This window comes from Callorhinchus milii, unplaced genomic scaffold (assembly GCF_018977255.1).
Source record: "Callorhinchus milii isolate IMCB2004 unplaced genomic scaffold, IMCB_Cmil_1.0 Scaffold16, whole genome shotgun sequence".
Lineage (NCBI taxonomy): Eukaryota > Metazoa > Chordata > Chondrichthyes > Chimaeriformes > Callorhinchidae > Callorhinchus > Callorhinchus milii.
In genome coordinates this window covers 10,567,492-10,584,216 of record NW_024704757.1, presented here as the reverse complement: position 1 = coordinate 10,584,216, position 16,725 = coordinate 10,567,492, and the positions used below count along the sequence as shown (strand labels likewise).

General features: G+C 45.0%; 1 protein-coding gene across 1 annotated transcript in view; it reads left to right on the top strand.

The window, feature by feature from the left end:
• The window catches only part of capn15 (calpain 15), a 64,610-nt gene that overhangs the window by 19,583 nt on the left and 28,302 nt on the right, over window positions 1–16,725 (top strand). The window contains exon 2 of the mRNA XM_007893622.2: window positions 14,056–15,604. Within this exon, the coding sequence (XP_007891813.1) occupies window positions 14,078–15,604 (1,527 nt within the window). The 5' untranslated portion in view covers window positions 14,056–14,077. The remainder of the gene's footprint in view (window positions 1–14,055; window positions 15,605–16,725) is intronic.

The following is a 16,725-nucleotide window of genomic DNA, read 5'->3' as shown; positions in this document are numbered from 1 at the left end:
AGTGCCAGACACCAAGATGATGCAGATCCACCTGCTAACCTGTCTTTGTCAGTTCAGCTCAGCTAGTAGCACTCTTGCCTTTGGGTCAGAATGGTTTGAGTTCAAACCCTACCTTGGAACTTGAGCTCACAGTCTAAGTTGATACTCGTCCTGGAGGGAGGGGTGCTGCATTAGTGGAGTCCTGTAGCTCAGTGGTTAGAGCACTCGCTTTGCAAGCGAGAGACCTGAGTTCAATTCCAGGCAGAGGGCGAAACCTTGGGCAAGTTTCCTTACACCACACACCATATAATAATCCCTCCAAAAAAAAACAATAATAAAAAATTGGTCACTTTCAATCCATGACTGTTTGTGGGACATTGCTGTGCGCAATTGGCTGCCGTGTTCGCCTACAAATATACAGTCAATTCACTTTACAGTATATTCTGTGAAACGTTTTGGGACGTTCTCCCGACGTGAAAAGCGCTATATCAAATGCAAGGATTATTATTATTATTGTCAGAGATGACATTCCTCAGATGAGATATTAAACCAAGGTCATGTCTGCCTGTTCAGGTGCGCATTAAATATCTCATGACATTATTCAAAGAAAAGGGAGGATTCTCTGTGTCCTCATCAACAATCCTCCAGATAAATTGGTCATTCATTTTATGACTGTCTATCAGACACTGGTGTGAGCAAAATAACTGCCATGTTTGTCTTCCAGAAAAATCAGATTCAGCAATTACTGCAGAGTGTGTTCAGAAGTTTGGAAACTAAGCAATAAAAATGCAAATTTTCTTTTTTTAAAAAAAAGAGTTTATTATTTTTAATCCTTTACGATTCCTTGATGGGGTGGTGCGGGCTAGTCAGAGGATGTGGCGCAGGCCTGAGCTTGCTGAGCGGATGGAATGGACAGGTTGATACGACGTTAGCAGGTCACAGAGGTAGGAAGGAGCAAGGTCATCGAGGGCTTTGAAGGTGAGGACGAGGATTTTGAACTCTATCCTCTGGGGTTTGGGGAGGCATTGCAGCAAGCGAGGGTGGCTATGCTAGGGTCACAGAGCCTGGTGCAGGAGAGGACAAGAGCTGCAGAGTTCTGGATGATTGGCAGCTTGTGGAGGGAAGAGTTGGGAAGGCTGACAAGCATGGAGTTGGCATAGTGGAGCCTAGATGTAATAAATGAGTGGATGAGGGTTTCGGCAACCTGAGGGGAGAGGCAGAGGCGAGCGATGTTCCGGATGTGGGGTAAGGCAGAGCAGGTCATGGCACGGATGTGGGGTAGAAAGGACAATTGTGGGTCAAACAAGATGCCAAGGTTCCGGACTGGCTCAGTGAGGTGGAGTGTGCATCCATGGATGGTGATGCTGTCAGTGCCTGAGATGTGGAGGCGCTGATGGGAGCCAATCAGGAGGGCCTCGGTTTTGTTGATGTTCAATTAGAGAAAGTTAGCTCTCATCCAGGACTTGATGTCTGATAGACATTCCGTCAGGACACCAGTGGTCTTGGAGTTGACGGTGAAAGCAGAGACATAGAGTTGGGTGTCATCCGCATACTTGTGGAAGTTAACCCCATGTCTGGGGATGATGCCACCAAGAGGGAGCATGTACATATTGAATAGGAGAGCAACACTGCTCCACTGCAATGTGGGGGCTTGAGAAAAAGCCATTTGTGGAGACAAAATGGAGACGGGGTGAAAGATAGGATCTGAAACAGTCAAGGACAGAACCATGAAGGTTGGGATGAGAGGAGAGGCGGTGGAGAAGGATAGAGTGGTCAACAGTGTCAAAGGCAGCAGAGAAGTCAAGGAGGACAAGAAGACAGAGGGAGCCCTGGTCACAGATGGACAGAATGTTATTTATTACTTTGACCAAGGCTGTTTCTGTGCTGTGAGCAGCATAGGAATCAGATTGGAGGAGCTCATAAAGGGAATGGCGGAAGAGGAAGGAGCGAAGCTGGGAAGCAATGATTAGTTCCAGGACCTTGGAAAAGGAAGTTGGAGATGGTACGGTAATTGGAGAGACTCTCCTCTGCTTCAGCAAAAAACAGTAACCAACCTCTCCACATTCCAACTGTAGCTGGCAACTTGGTGTCATTGTGCAAGAAACTGTGGACAGCTGAGGGCCATAAGGAGCTGGGCTGAGCCTACTCACCCTCTCAGGAACGTTACAGCCAGGGGACATGGAACAATCGGTTAAAAATCCAGCTTTTTATATCGGTTAGAGGGTTTTAGCGTTTGGAATCATTATCACAAACAGCTATTGAGGTGAGATCATTAGAATCATTCAAAAGGGAACTGGATAAGCATCTGAGGTATAAAAACTTTTGAGGGATTACAGGGAAAGAGCTAGAAAGTGGGAGTAATAAAAACTGAAAAACAGAGACTTGCCACAAACATGATTGGCGGAATGGTGATGTTCAAGGGCTAGGAGTCAGGCTTGCAGCCGATTGCTCTATGGAGCTGACTGTGAGCCTCACTGATGTCTGTGTTTGGTGTCTATTCCTGCGTGCTTGTTCTCTTTCAGCAGTCACTGGATGTGACAGCAGTGCCTCTGGTTTGAAGAGTTCCCTCCAGCTGATCCTTGTTTTGCACAAAGGCATGTGGCCGTGTGCCACCCTTGCAAGCAGCTAGGAGTGAAAGGCAAAGAGCTTTCGTGACTGCAGCCCCGCAGCGGCTCGTGGTCTGTTTCTACCACCCCGCCCACCACCACCACCACCTGCATGGAGGTGTTTGGTGCTCATTCAGGTGAGGACTTTGTTTTGAGGAAACACGTGTTTGAAATAGAGTGAGTACAACAACAGCAAAATGACATTTGTATAACGCCTTTCACATCTGGAGGACGTCCCAAGGAGTATGTGGCGTTGACTTTGTTACTGGGACTTAGTTCCTCTGAGAGATCTCAAATATTAAGCTGTGCTCTGTATTTCAAGCTGAATTGTTGTATTACTAAAGCCTCTCATAAAGCAGTTTGGAGTCATTCAAGACCTTCTCATGCAGTGTTCACGGCTGCTTGTACAACAGTAACAAGGAGCCATCATGTTTTATTAGATGCTGTGAAATACCTGAGATTGAGAGATAATAGGGGAGTTAGTGTACATCCGTCCTACAGTTTCTTAAACTTAATGATCCAAATCATTTCAACCCATCAGTGACAAGGGCATAGTTATGAGGTAATCGCAAAGAGAATTAAATGGGAAGCTTTTTTTAAAAAAAATCTTTACACAGAGATTAGAATGTGGAATTCTCTTCCATAAATTGTAGAATTCACAAATTATTTTAAAAGACAATTATGGATAGGTACTTGAGAAAGAGGAATGTTCAAGGGTACAGGAAGTGAACAGCAGAGTGGAATTCAGTTTGGTGGCTCATGTAGCGAAAGACAGGAGTAGAGATTTGATGACATGAATGCCCTGTCTTTATATTGCCACAGCGTGGTCTCAAAATATGTCTTTCCTCACTGCGCAGCCCATGCCTTGGTTGCTTCACTCCCCTGGTATCTGATCTCATGTGTTTGGCATTGTATGAGTGTTATCTTAGATGATGAGTGTTGTAACATTGTGCTCCAAGATCTGGGGTTCAAGTGTAGAGAGAAGTGCTTGCTGATGAACGGAAAGCCTCCTACTCTTGCTGACTGCTATCTATCCGCCCTTTGCATGAACAGTAGGACTATGTATTTTCTGAAGCTGCTGAGTAGATGATTATCGGCTTCCAAAGGCATGGAACATTATTGCCTTCTGCTGTTGGCGGTGTAATTGCACAGCTAATGAACTTGGGAACTCTCCTGTTGCAGCAGGTTTTTATTTTTGGTTGAAGACGTATATTTAATAAAAGCTAATGAGCAGCAAACTGTTAAAAGCGGTTATTTAGGCTGAAATTTGGAAATATTTGACAGGAACTAACAGGCTGTATTACAGCCCTGCTCCCTGCTCGTTCATTCATATATTGCTTCTTATTCCCTTCCTGGTAACCCGTTCCAATTGCTGATTACTTTCTTCCCCTTTTAGTATCTTCTAAACATCTGTGAGGTGCCTTTCATGATGTCTGAGTCAGGGGAGCAGGATATAACGCGCCAAAAAGGGAAGAATAAGATTAGTCAGATTGAGGAAAAATAGCAGGACCAGTCATGGAGGGATGAAGTACTCCTACACAAACACTCAGAAAAATTTGATGAGCTTGAGAGCATAATTGCTGGGGGAAAATACGTCCCGGTGTTCTACAGGCAAACTGCAAAGCACCGAAATGTTGATTCTTTGGGAAGCCGAAACACAAAAGGGCGCCAAGAGCTGCCCAGGCCATCTTTCGTTAGGCTTCAGTGTGCTTTATTGCTGCTGACAGCTGCCCAGAGAATTTCCTTGTGTGCCAGAGTTTTGCGTTAATGAAATTTACCATAGAACTTTGGATGAAACGTGCACAAGGAGCAATGTGCTATGAAACTGGATCATCTGCTAGATTGGAACGTGGATACTTGTTTGTCTCTCCAGTTGCGGTTTAATGTACCTAACCATCTGAACACGACGCACAATGTTCGTTCTCCAGTTTTCAAAGCACCTATAGATGTAGAAGGCTATCTGATCTCATACTTCCATAATACAAACCATACGAACTTAGCATTATAGCATCAAGCTATTTCTTGAACATGGTTTTCAACCTCTCATTCCAGCTTTTGATTGCTATTTCAATCCCATCTTAATAATAAAGTCCCTTCAGAGCAGTCTCTCTTTCCAAGGTTGAAGAGCTCTACATGTAATGGTAATTCTTTCATTTGATATAGTAACTATAATATTGAAATATCTTCAAGCACTTCAGACAATTTTTGAGACTGTAATGATTGTCTATTTGTAGTCAAATGCAACAGCCTAAGGTCCCCAAAACTGCAACAAAGTCAATAACCAATTATTAACCAAGACCCCAGCAGCAAGTCATATTATTTCTCGTAGCTCAACCCTCTAACACTGGGGATCATCCTCGTTGCCCTTAATATTGCTAGTTTAGGATGGGGAAGGGAGATTCTATTTCAGTACCCTAGCTGACTGTTATCAGTCTATAACCCGTTACTGTCAGCGGTGTTAAAAACTATGGGCTGCTTCTACGTGAGAGCTGTAATACAATTGTATTTATCACAGTGTTCATGCGTGAATACTGCAATAAGATCTGATAAATAGCATCACTGGCACAATGAAGATGTCAATAGGGGCGCACTGTCTGTCGCTTGACATTAACATTAACATTCAACAGGACCTCTGTATTAAACACCATTTAGTTCAGCACCATTAAATCCATTGAACAAAAAAATATTTAGCAGCTTATAAATTTACAGGGTTACAATCCATTTCAAGATCCCATTATGGTTCCAGAAAGCAATTAAGTCTGATAATGAACTGCTTCACAGTAGGATGGGCGATGAGATGGATAGGTTACTATTGTATTTCATGTTCCTTGCGTTCCTCGTTTTGTGTGAAACATTCCCTTTTCTGGATACATGTCTCTGTCTAGATCTTACATGTCCAGGTCAGGTTTTTACTGAGATTCAACACACATTACAATTTTTACTCCGGTGTGGCAGCTCCTGATTTCCTTTGTTTTCAAGTCTATACTCGAAAGTGAATTTGTTTTATTTTGGACACTTTTCGGTTATCCTTCTTCACTGGCTTGCGTTGGGGGCAGTTTCCTTGACTTGGGGACATCTCCACAAGTGCTGCATGCTCTGCCCAATATCTAGTCCAAGTGACACATGGGCATTCGTCACATGGTTTTTATGTGGGACCATGCTGTACTTAATTTGACTGTTGTTTGCCGACAAACATACATGAACATAATTACTCGCGAAGCATTTTTGAAGTAAATACACGTTCTGTTTATGGATAGCCTGTGACCAGTGGGAAATCAGACCAACAGACCGAAATGCAGTTTCCCGCTTTGATTTCACTCACTTCTGGAAATGCTAATGGGGAGAGAAGATGGGAAGGATCTCTGCTGGTGAGTGGGTAGGTTGTTTCATTGTGCATCATGCATTAGCTACGGCTGTTGTTCTGGACACGCGAGGCACTGTTCACAATTGCTCCAGGCAGAGCGGTTTGGGTGCTTTGTATTTTCATTGTGAATTTGAGCTGTGAGTAAGTATTGGAGTCACGAATGCTTTGAAGCAGAAGATGAGCGGTTGTAGTCCTTTCCTATCCTCTTTTTTTCAATTGAAGCAACTTTGTAAATTGTGGGTAGAATTTATTACGTTGGGATCAAACTGTGACATGCGGACAGTAGACCCAGCTCTTCCAAGCCGCTACCCCTTGTGAAGAGGGCTATATAAATGCAAGTTGTTGTGGACATACTGTAATCCCTTTGGGAGTGGTTGTTTAAGTGAGACAGAATAGTAAAGGGCAGGTGGAAATGGATATGAAACTTTTTTTTGGCCTTTGACCAATTCACTCCTTTCCTCCACTGAAGACACTGACTGATGCCAGGTGCAGTTCTATGCGCACAAAGTGCCCTCTGGTGCCTCACCTGAGTGGCCATTCTTCAGGTGTGAGCCCGGGCAGTGAGAATTTAACTGTAAGCTGTGACACAGCCGAGCCAGACCCTGTCGTCAGCCGACATCTACGCAAGCACTTTGCAATATGAATACCTGGCACTTGAACCCTAACTTCTGAAGTTGGTAGCACTTTTATCTCTTGAGATGGAAAGTTGTAGGTTCAAGCCTTCATGTTTGGATTTGAGCTCACAATGTAGGCTGATGTCACCAGCCTGGCCCGCCCCATCCATCGACGGTCAGGCCTTCAGGTCTCTGTTCCTTTGGAACTCCATCCCACAGTCCCTTCACCTCGTGCCCTCTCTTGCCTCCTTCAAAGCACTTCTCACTCTCCTCTTCAACTGTGCCTTCGGCCACCCTCCTACCCCTACTCTCCCTGCCCTTCACCGCTCCTGATCTCAAAACCCTGCTCGGGTCCAAATCCCTGGCTGCTAAGGGTCTTGGGGCATCCTCCCGATGTGAAAGGCGCTATACAAATATAATTTGTTGTCGTTTCAGTGCAATACTGTCAAGTGAAATGTTAGACTGAAAGCCTGCTCCTGTTCTTCAAGTGGTGGTTAAAAATCTCATAAAGTTGTCTCAAAACAAGCTGAGAGGAATTTCTCCAAGATTTCTGGTTAAGAATCTTCTGAATTAACTGATCATTTGCCTCATGGCTATTTGCAAAATGGCTGATACACTTTGCCTGTTAAAAACAGGTGCTACATTTGACAATAATTTTAAAGTATTTTGAGTTTTCAACACGATGAAGCACTATAAAAATGCAAAACATTTCTTATTGTAGTCCCAACTGCCCATCAGCTAAACTGGCACAGATCAGGATTCAAACTTCACCTTCTGACCCGTATGTCCTCGTGTTGCTCCAGGTGTTGCGTGTACCCATCGCTAGAGCATTTTAAACTCATTTTGACTATCTGACAGGAATGTAAAGGACGCAAGTAGCTTCAGGGTGGGAGTGTCGCTGTATGTTAGCGTGCTACTCTGAAGCTTCCTCTGCCCATCTGCGGCAATTGTCTGCATGTCTGAGGATCAGGGAGTGAAGCTATCGAATGGCTTAATTCCACAGTGTCCATGCTGTGATCGCGATGCGAGCATCCGTAGTGAGGGGGAATGCAGGAAAGGATGGTTTTGGGTGCTCGCCTTGGAACACTGTTTGTCTGAGACAGCGTAGTGCAAGTCCATTTCGACAGGTATCGACCTGGTTCAGTCGGGAGCACTCTTGCCGCTGTGTTAGAAGGTGGTGGGTTTAAACCCCACGTCAAGATTTTGAACTCATGGTCTGGGCTGATCTTCCGTTGCAGTGCTGGGTGTACGCTACATTGTCGGATGTGATGTCCTTCAGATGAGATGTTAAAACTGAGGTTCCCTTTCCTTGTTCAGCTGGACGTTAAAGATCCCATGGCACTATTTGAAAAGAGAGGGGAGTTTCTCTTGGCTAACAATATCCAAGATAAAATTGGCTATTCATTTCATGGTTGGTTGGAGCACATTGTTGTACGCAGGTTGGCAGCCACGTACTGTCACTGCGCTTTACAATAAAATCGTGTGAAATGCTTTAAGAAGTCTCAACAGTGTGATAAGGTGCTAAGTCAATAGCAAGGATTATTATATATTATAAACCTTCAGCCTCAGACATCTCAGAGGGAATAACAACTTCCATTTATCAACAGCTGGAATAGGTTACCAAGAAGGGTGGTAGCGACCAGGACTCTTTTAAGAACCGGCTTGATGCTGTTTCTGGGAACCGGATTAATGAGATCAAATGGATTGAAAGCCTTCGTCATCTGAATCTCTCGTGAACTTGGTCACTCAGAGTTCTCCTCGAAACCTCCCCTTCCCATCCTGATAGCGAACAACTGATCAGCAAGATCAATACTGGGCGCAGAGTGGAAGGGGCTGTGTCCACTCTTGACTGACTGTGTATAAAATACAAAGATGTTCTTGCAAGCTGAAAATTAAGCCAGGACGAGTCAGAAGCGTGTTGTAGGACGACGGCTGGGATTGTTTCCTGTTCTTTCTTTGCTCTCCCAGCCCCAGCTGCTGAATTGGTCAGTCTGCAGACAGCGTCAGCTCCTCGTTGTTTATTGATGTTGATGCTGATGCAGCATGCTTCACAATGTCGTTGCACCAGAGAGATGGTCGTGCTCTCTCCGATACACAACTTCCTGCTGCTCTTCAGTGCATTGACCACCCACTCCACTAATGGGAGACTGCAGGCTTCGTTTGTTGGCTGGAAGATGCAAGCAAACCTCGTCTCTGAAGCATATTACACATTTATCTTGTGTTTGAAAGCAACACTAAGTGAAGGGAGGTGACTCAATGCTGATAATTATTATTAGTTATTAATTAGCGTCTTGTCTATCTTGTGGTTGAGTTGGATGTGAAAGAGGAATCCCTTCCAACCGCGCACTTTCGCTATTTCAAATAGAGTGCTGCCAACTGAGCCAGACTGACACAGTTCTGCACGATAAATTGTGAAGCAATGTTCTTGAAGGTAAGAACATGAGAAATTTCAGGTCTCTGATCGCAACCTTTTGTAGCAGTCAGGGTCACTGCTAGGGAGCTGGGGAGTATCACCAGTAAGCCGGCTGAAATTGGCTAACTCATCACAAGCCTTTTAAAATGCAGCTGGTTTTCAGGCCAGCTAAAACATGCCAGTGTATAATTGTTACTGTAAGACGCACATGAACCTCCCATTCGTTCTGTCACATTGCATGTTGCGGTGCAGCACCACATCTTGCAGCAGTGCACACAAATGGCTCATTTCAAAGGAAATTAGTACCAGTAACTTATACTGTTCTTTGGCTCCCTTTTAATTTCCCAGGACTTTAGGCAGACACACTGTCCTCTTTGTGTGCAGTTACAGCCTGGCTTCTCCAGTCCCCAGCTCCATTCTTTCTGCTCTTTGTCTGCCTCTGGGCAAAATAAAAGCTGGCACAACGCACTTGTTTCAGAATCTGCTGCTGCAATAGATATGAAATGACTCGACAATTGGTTAATTGGACCTTTGTATGACGTTGTCTCGTAAATGATAACCGCAGGTCGGACTCAGTTGGACCAGTGACCCCAGCCAGGCTCCACACTGCACTGCTTTGGGTCATTCTTCATTCCCATTTGTTCAGGAGGAAAATCCTTTCCCCTTGACTCAGAAAATGCCCATGATCATAGAACAGAATTATAAAAATTGCAGCACAGAAAGAGACCATTTGACCCATTGAGCCTGGACTCTTTTGCTGAGCTACTCTAATCACAATTCCTTGTTCTTCCTTGCAGCATTTTAGTTTTAATTGTTATTCTTTACTTCAATAGCTGTTTGTGCAAAAGCTTTCAATTTTCTAATAATAATCATTACATTTAGTATAGAGCCTTTCACGTTGGGAGGACGTCCCAAAGCGCTTCAGAGGATGCACTGTAAAGTGGAGTAACTGTTTTGTAGGCAAATGCAGCAGCCAATTTGATTCAACTAGCAGCGGAAATTGGTATCTGGTATCTTCTGAAAACCTTTCAACATTTTACTATTCTCCTGAGGGTAAGGAAGGCTAAGTTGGCTCCAAGGAGACATGTTTAGCAGTGGAGTGCCTTGATTCAAGTCGCTCCTTTGTGGCAGTCTTGGTAGTCCTGAATCAGGTTGGTTCATAACACTTTAGGACAGGGATGGCCAACTTGCTAACCGCATGACTACACATTAGTAATGCGGAACGCAGGCTACAAGTTAGCCATCCCTGCTCTAGGACACTGCTAATGACAGACCAGCCAGCTGGGCTCTCAGCAAGACTTTGAGAGGCAGACCAATCACTGGGAGCAGCAATCCTTCCCACACAGCTCCCTCTAATCCTGCAAGTCCTGCTGTATAGGGTATTCCTAACAAGTAGTGGAAAGCTTGCCAGACAGTGCTCTCAATGGCACGCTATTTGGTTTTAGCTGGTTTAAGTTCAGCAGTACCCCCAAAGTGCACTCTGGCAGGAGCCAAGGCTTGGGACCCCAACCGTTGCTGAATACTCTCAGGAATTAGGTAAGCAATATCCAGGGAGAGAGTGGCCATTCTGTTCAGAGATGGGGAAATTTATATGTGGAGGTGATATACATATTGTGGCACTCTGTCTGGTTTGTAAACTCATAAGCTTAGTGATGAATTTCCACATGTCAGACATGGGCTGACCAAAACAAATTCATTTTGAAAATCTCTATAAAATGCATCTTAAGCCAATCATAACTCTTTACCCTGGTGCCATTCGCATGAACCTATGTTGCACCCTCTCAGCACTTGTCTTTTATTTGATGGCTGCCTTTGGATTCTGCTAGTTTATGGGGAAGAAACTCACAAGAATCAGCATTTGGGAATGTTGTATTTATAGAGACAACATTACTTTTTATTAGTTGAATTTCTTCTTGATCAACGGCAGGAATCTGCGTGTGATTTAGTGGAATTTCGTACCTATTAGTAGCTCCTAGATAATGAGATGAAGATTCATCTGGATATTGAACGCTAGTGAGGTTCTTTGCCGGGCTGGGATGATTTGTAGGCAGTTTGATCCGTTGCACATATTTACTTTACAAGTATATTAGTGCTGATCTATTGCAGCGCCTGTAGACCTTGACAGACCAGAATGATGCTGAATGCATTAGCCTTTTTTTTACATATTTATGTTTGAGCTAGGTGAGTGTTGAAGAAATATTAGAATATCAATTCCGTGTCTCTAATTCCAAGGGCTGCTGACCACGACTGCATTCCTACAGTGGATTAATGCAGCGCTGTGAAATGGAGTACTGTAAGATGATGTGTTGTCTTACTTTGTCCAATTGATCTAGATGTAGAGTAAACAAATTAAAATGAGTTATTAGAGCTTCTTTCATCCTCTTCCTGGCTATGTTTCTTAACTCAGCATCAATTTTTTTGTGCAAATCCAATACTTTACAATATTGGTAACTTAATGTCACATCCAGGACTGATTCCCAATATTGTAGTGTTGAATGAATAAGGTATAACAGAGTAATGTCCCTAAAGACTGTCCCATACAGCACTCCCAGGTATACCATGGGTTAACAAAGTAAAGTTCCCTCTGAGTGAATAGCTGCTGGTCCTTGCTTAGAAAAAGTCGTTCTATTTGATAGGAATTACCTGCGAAATGTTTGAAACTTTACCACGTGCTTATAGAGGCATGCAAGACGCTAAATGGGATTAAGAAAGCAAACCCAGAACAAAGCCTTCAGATACACCGAGGCAACATTGCAAGAGGAACAGGTTCAGGCACGCAAAGGACGAGTTCAGGGCAGACAACAAGATGTATTTCTTCATACAGAGGAGAATGAACAGTAAGATTACCTGGAAGGGTGGAACATGTTTGGAATATTTTATGAAATAGCTTGATGCCCAACCTGGGGCCAAGTGACTTATTATTTGAAAGTCAAGGAGGCTAGATTCGGGGAAAAGTAATCTAGGGTTAATCCAGTGGAGGACCCACCTATTCAGGTTGTTGAGGAGTTAACGCAGGAGAAAGTGCTTGCTCCGGAGTCGAGTGGATCACCCAGGAGAGTATCTGCCCGTTCTGGGAACTAAGTAGTTAAACCCACGAATCCTCACTCCAGGAGTTGAGGGGTTAACCCGGCAGCGTTCTCAGCCAATGATCCTGTTCTACCTTTTAAATTGTTCCTGGTTTCTTGCTGGCCTTTAGGCTGGAGCAGCTCTGTGTGTGGGGTGACTGACTTGAGTGCTGTTGTATTGTAGGCGATTAGGCAGTAATCAGGTAAGAATGGAACCTCATTGTTTCCCCTCTTTTCTCTCTTTCTTTCTCTCTCTCTCTCTTCCCCCCCCCCACCCCACGTTAGATCAGAGTTGGAGTTTCTGCTCCTGGTCCCTCACTGCTGCTTCATTGCTCAGTCTGTTTTGCTGACGGTGCCTCAGATATAGGAGAGATTTGAACTTTTAGACTATTGTAGGGTGTAATGTGTATTATAGTTTTAAATTTAATGTTGGATTAAAATTATACGTTTGAAGTATTTATAGGTATTTTTATGATGCTTTTTTAAGATTATTTTTATTTACCCTAAAGGCATCAGAAACAACGCTCAGAATGGGGTGGGGTGGGGGGGGGGGAGGAGAGACGAAATTGTAACAGCTAAAATTATACAGAAAAATCAAAATATCAAAGAGCAATATTAAAAGTGAGTAGGCAGAAGTAGATTAGATGACGTGTGAAGAAAATCACCAGTAAAGGTTTGATGAGTCAAATAGCCGTTTGTGTCCTGTGACATTCTATGCAGTCTCCCTGCAGGCGTCTAGGCAGGAATTAGGAGTGGAAGCCCTGACTGAATCTTCCCTTGTAACCCAGTTCAGGGGGATGTTAAATACCCCATGAAACTGCTAGAAAGAAAAGTGAGTTTTTCTACCTTTCCTCGTCAATAATCCTTAAGATCAATCGATCATTCACTTCATGGCTATTTGTAGTCTACTGCTTCTTACATCTACAAAAGAATGGTTACTTCAGTTGAGAGTAATTACTGTAAAACAGGTTTGAGATATTTTGATGTGCTGTAAAAATGCTCTTCTGAGTATGTGCCATAGTGCTGATTTTATTGAGTGAGAGGTTATATGGAGGTGGCTGCACTTAGTAGTTAATGGGTGAGATGTGACACCCTGGAGTGTTAGCCTAGGCAACCTTCTGACAGAAAGGGAGAGGCAGGATTTTTTTGTCGGACCCTTTTTAAAAATTTAGAATCCATAGATGGACCACAATATTCCTTTCTCATGATGTACATTGCTAGGATTTTTTAAGAAAATAAAAAAAAGCCAGCAATCAGGGTGTTTTAGACATATCCAGTGTACAAATTTAGTGTAAAGCCCCAGTGTACAAGTCCCAGCTCAGTAAAACCTGCCCTGGTTCAGGACTGCCACTGTCTGTGTGAATAATAATCCTCATAATCCTTGCATTTTATATATCACGTTTTCAAGACATCTCAAAGCCCCTCATAGAATATAATGTAAAGTGAATTGACTGTATATTTTGTGGGCAAAGGTGCAGCTTTACACAGTCTCTCTCTCTCACTCGCTCCTCAAATTAATTTCTTCATCAAATAGCCATTTCACTGTCCCTGTTAGATGTTCTGTCGAAGTTGCTATGAAGCCACCCCTCGCCCCCCCACATACAATGTTGGGTATGGAGCCTGTTATTAGATTACATTCAGAGCTGTAGACATAGCTATTACAAAAGTGATGACGCAATTGCTGAACCACATTTGTGGTTTTCAGTGTCCGGACTGCCCTCCTGTTCCATCTTCCATCTCACAGAACCCAGTAGCACTATTCTAACTCATGGCTTAAGAGAACATGCATGCGTGCAGTGCTAAGAGCAGAGTGTGTACATAACACAGCTGTGTGCAGTACAAATCATAGTTTGTACATGAGAATCATATATATAGTAGAAATCGGTGTATACATGAGAATGCCTTTAATCGAGAACGTCAGTGCTTGTGTGAGAGCCGCACAAAATGCATATTAGCGTGATAGCTATTTGGTAAGGTGGTCAGATGGATGATTAATGCATTTATTTTTTTCCAGCACTTCCCAGTCACCCAGTGGTATGGCAGCGACCAGCGAGTGGCCGTGCTCCCGCTGTACGTTCCTGAACCCGGCTGCGCTGCGGCAGTGCTCCATCTGCGAGGCCCCAAGGGAGAGGCCGGACTTCAACCACATCCTGCGGCTCAGCACAGAGGAGCAGCAATGGGGCTGCCCACGATGCACCTTCAGGAACTCACCTGCCAAAAGTCAGTGCGATGTGTGTGGCTTCTCTCAGGCGCTCACCCCTGTCACTCCCCCGGCGCTCGCTGCTGCCAATGGCAATGCCAAGAGTCCAGGGGCACCAGCGGAGCCTCGAAGCACCGTTGTGGCACAGGATTGCAGGAGGCCGGCGAGTGGAGATGTTAACGGTAACTGCTGCGAGAATGGGTTACCAAGCACCTGCAAAGCGTGGGCGTGCCAGCGCTGCACGCTTCACAACACCCCTTCCGCTAACTCCTGCTCGGCCTGTGGGGGACCTCGCAAGCTCTCACTGCCCAAGATCCCTCCTGAAGCTCTGGTGGTCCCTGAAGTCCTGACCCCGGCAGGATTCCAGCTTCCCTCAGGCCCATTGCCAGCAAACCCCCAGCTTGGGAACCTGATAGACCTGACTGAGAGTGAGCCGCCGTCAAGCCAGGAAACCCCAAAGGAAGCAGAGAGCCCCAAGTCTCCCATGGTCAGCCCACTTTCACCGATGATCCAGAACAACCCTGTGCCGCGGAGCCGCAGGGAGGTGCCACCCGGCAAGTTCCAGTCGCCTGCTCCCGACACACCGGCCCCAACCGGTGGCTTAGTCAATACGTCTACCTCCCCCACCTCCGCCCCGACTCCAGCCCCAAGAAGTTCCCCCCTGGGACCAGCGAAACCTGCCACCAAACTCCAGGAACTCTTTTGTACCAAGAGACTCAGTGTTTTAGATGAGGAAATGGAGTTGGCCCCCAGTCAGTGGAAGTGCACCTCCTGCTTGCTCCTGAACTCTGCCTCGGCTTCGAAATGTGAAGCGTGCAGGACATTGCGGGGCAGCGACATCATCGACGTGAGCGGAGAGACAGTCAGGTTCACGCCTTTCAACCCCTCCAGCCCGGACTTTACTGTGTGGTCCTGCTCTAAGTGCACACTGAAGAACCCAACCAGCCTCCCGAAATGCAGCGCTTGTGGCTGCTCCAAACTGCACGGCTTTCAGGAGTACAGTCTAACAGAGCGAGGGGCCAGGTGTCTGGACTGTAATGTGGAAAGGGGTCCCAACGGGACTACGTGCCCTGCGTGTGGAGGCAGGTCCTCGGCTGCACGCAAAGCCATCAAGCTCTTCCCCGTCCAGCCCTCGTCCTCTCAAGAGAAGGCCAACGAGTGGTCCTGCCCGGCATGCACCCTGCTGAATGATTTGAAGACCAAGCATTGTGCCGCCTGTCATACACCACAGCAGTACTTCACCCTGAGGAAAGGCTCCAAGCCGCTCAAGAGACGGGAGAGCATCCTGGTGGAAGCTAGGAGGAAAACGGATGAGGGGGAGGCCAAAGAGTTGTGGGAGAACATAGTCAAGTTCTGCCAGGAGGTAAGCCCTCACCTTTGACATGTGAGCAAATCTTGGAGTCAAACGCGGGATTTGTAAATTTTGATTCCTTCCAGTAACAGGACGTAGGTCGCGGGAAGCCTGCTCTGATTCGATTTGTTTCCAGTTTCGCAGTGGAATTCCTTTGGGAAGGCATGAAACACGTCTGCAGGATTCAACATAAAACAGTTCTGTTGAGATGGAGTGGTGGACTGAATTGATAGCGTCAAAAGCAGAGAAGTAGAGTGGGTTTTTTAGTGCCTGATTATGGTTAGGATGAAGAATAATGGATGCTTTTCCTTCCCATGATTCAGCATCTGAGTGTGCTACAGAATCCAGGGTTCGTAAAATCTACTGGTAAACCAAAACTGGTGGAACCAGCTGACTAGCTTCCTGCTGTTCCTGTTTTTTTTGTTTGGTCGCTCATATTTTTATATTCACACTTGGATATCATTTGCATTTGTAAAGGGTGGTTCCTGCAGGTTTACTCAGCTGTGAGTCAGACTGATGCTCTGGGACTCTGCCTCTGACACAACAAACTCGGGTTCTGTTTCCGCAAAAACAGGAGATCAGCATCCGAGAGGTTTTCCAGAGGGTGGGGCTGAGACACATCCAGGTAGCCAAGGACACACACAACTAGAGGTCTAAGCTGATAAATGGAATATAGAGGTACATAAAATGATAAATGGATTGGAGAAGATAAACATTGAACAATGCTTTCAGATAGGCCAAGGCATTGGGTTGAGAGGACACTAGTTCAGGGATATGAAGGCTATGCTTAGGGTAGTCACCAGGAAATGTTTATTTACACAGTGGATAATTAACAGTTGGAACAAGTTGCTCTGAAGGGTGGTTGAGGCCAGGAAGCTGGACTCATTTTAGAAATAGCTTTTATCCTGTAAAGGCAAGATGGTATTCTGCGGAGTGTGGTAAAGTGAATCATATCTCTCCAATAATCTTGTCAGCCTGTTTTCCTTTCTGATTTCTTTATGAGCTATAGAATTACCCAGTTATTTTGCAAGCAGCTTGCTGTCTAACCGGCTTTGGCCACACCGGCGTTTCTCATTAACTTTTTGTCAAGGGCCATAATATCAAAGTTCCTCTCATACAATGACTATCACCGA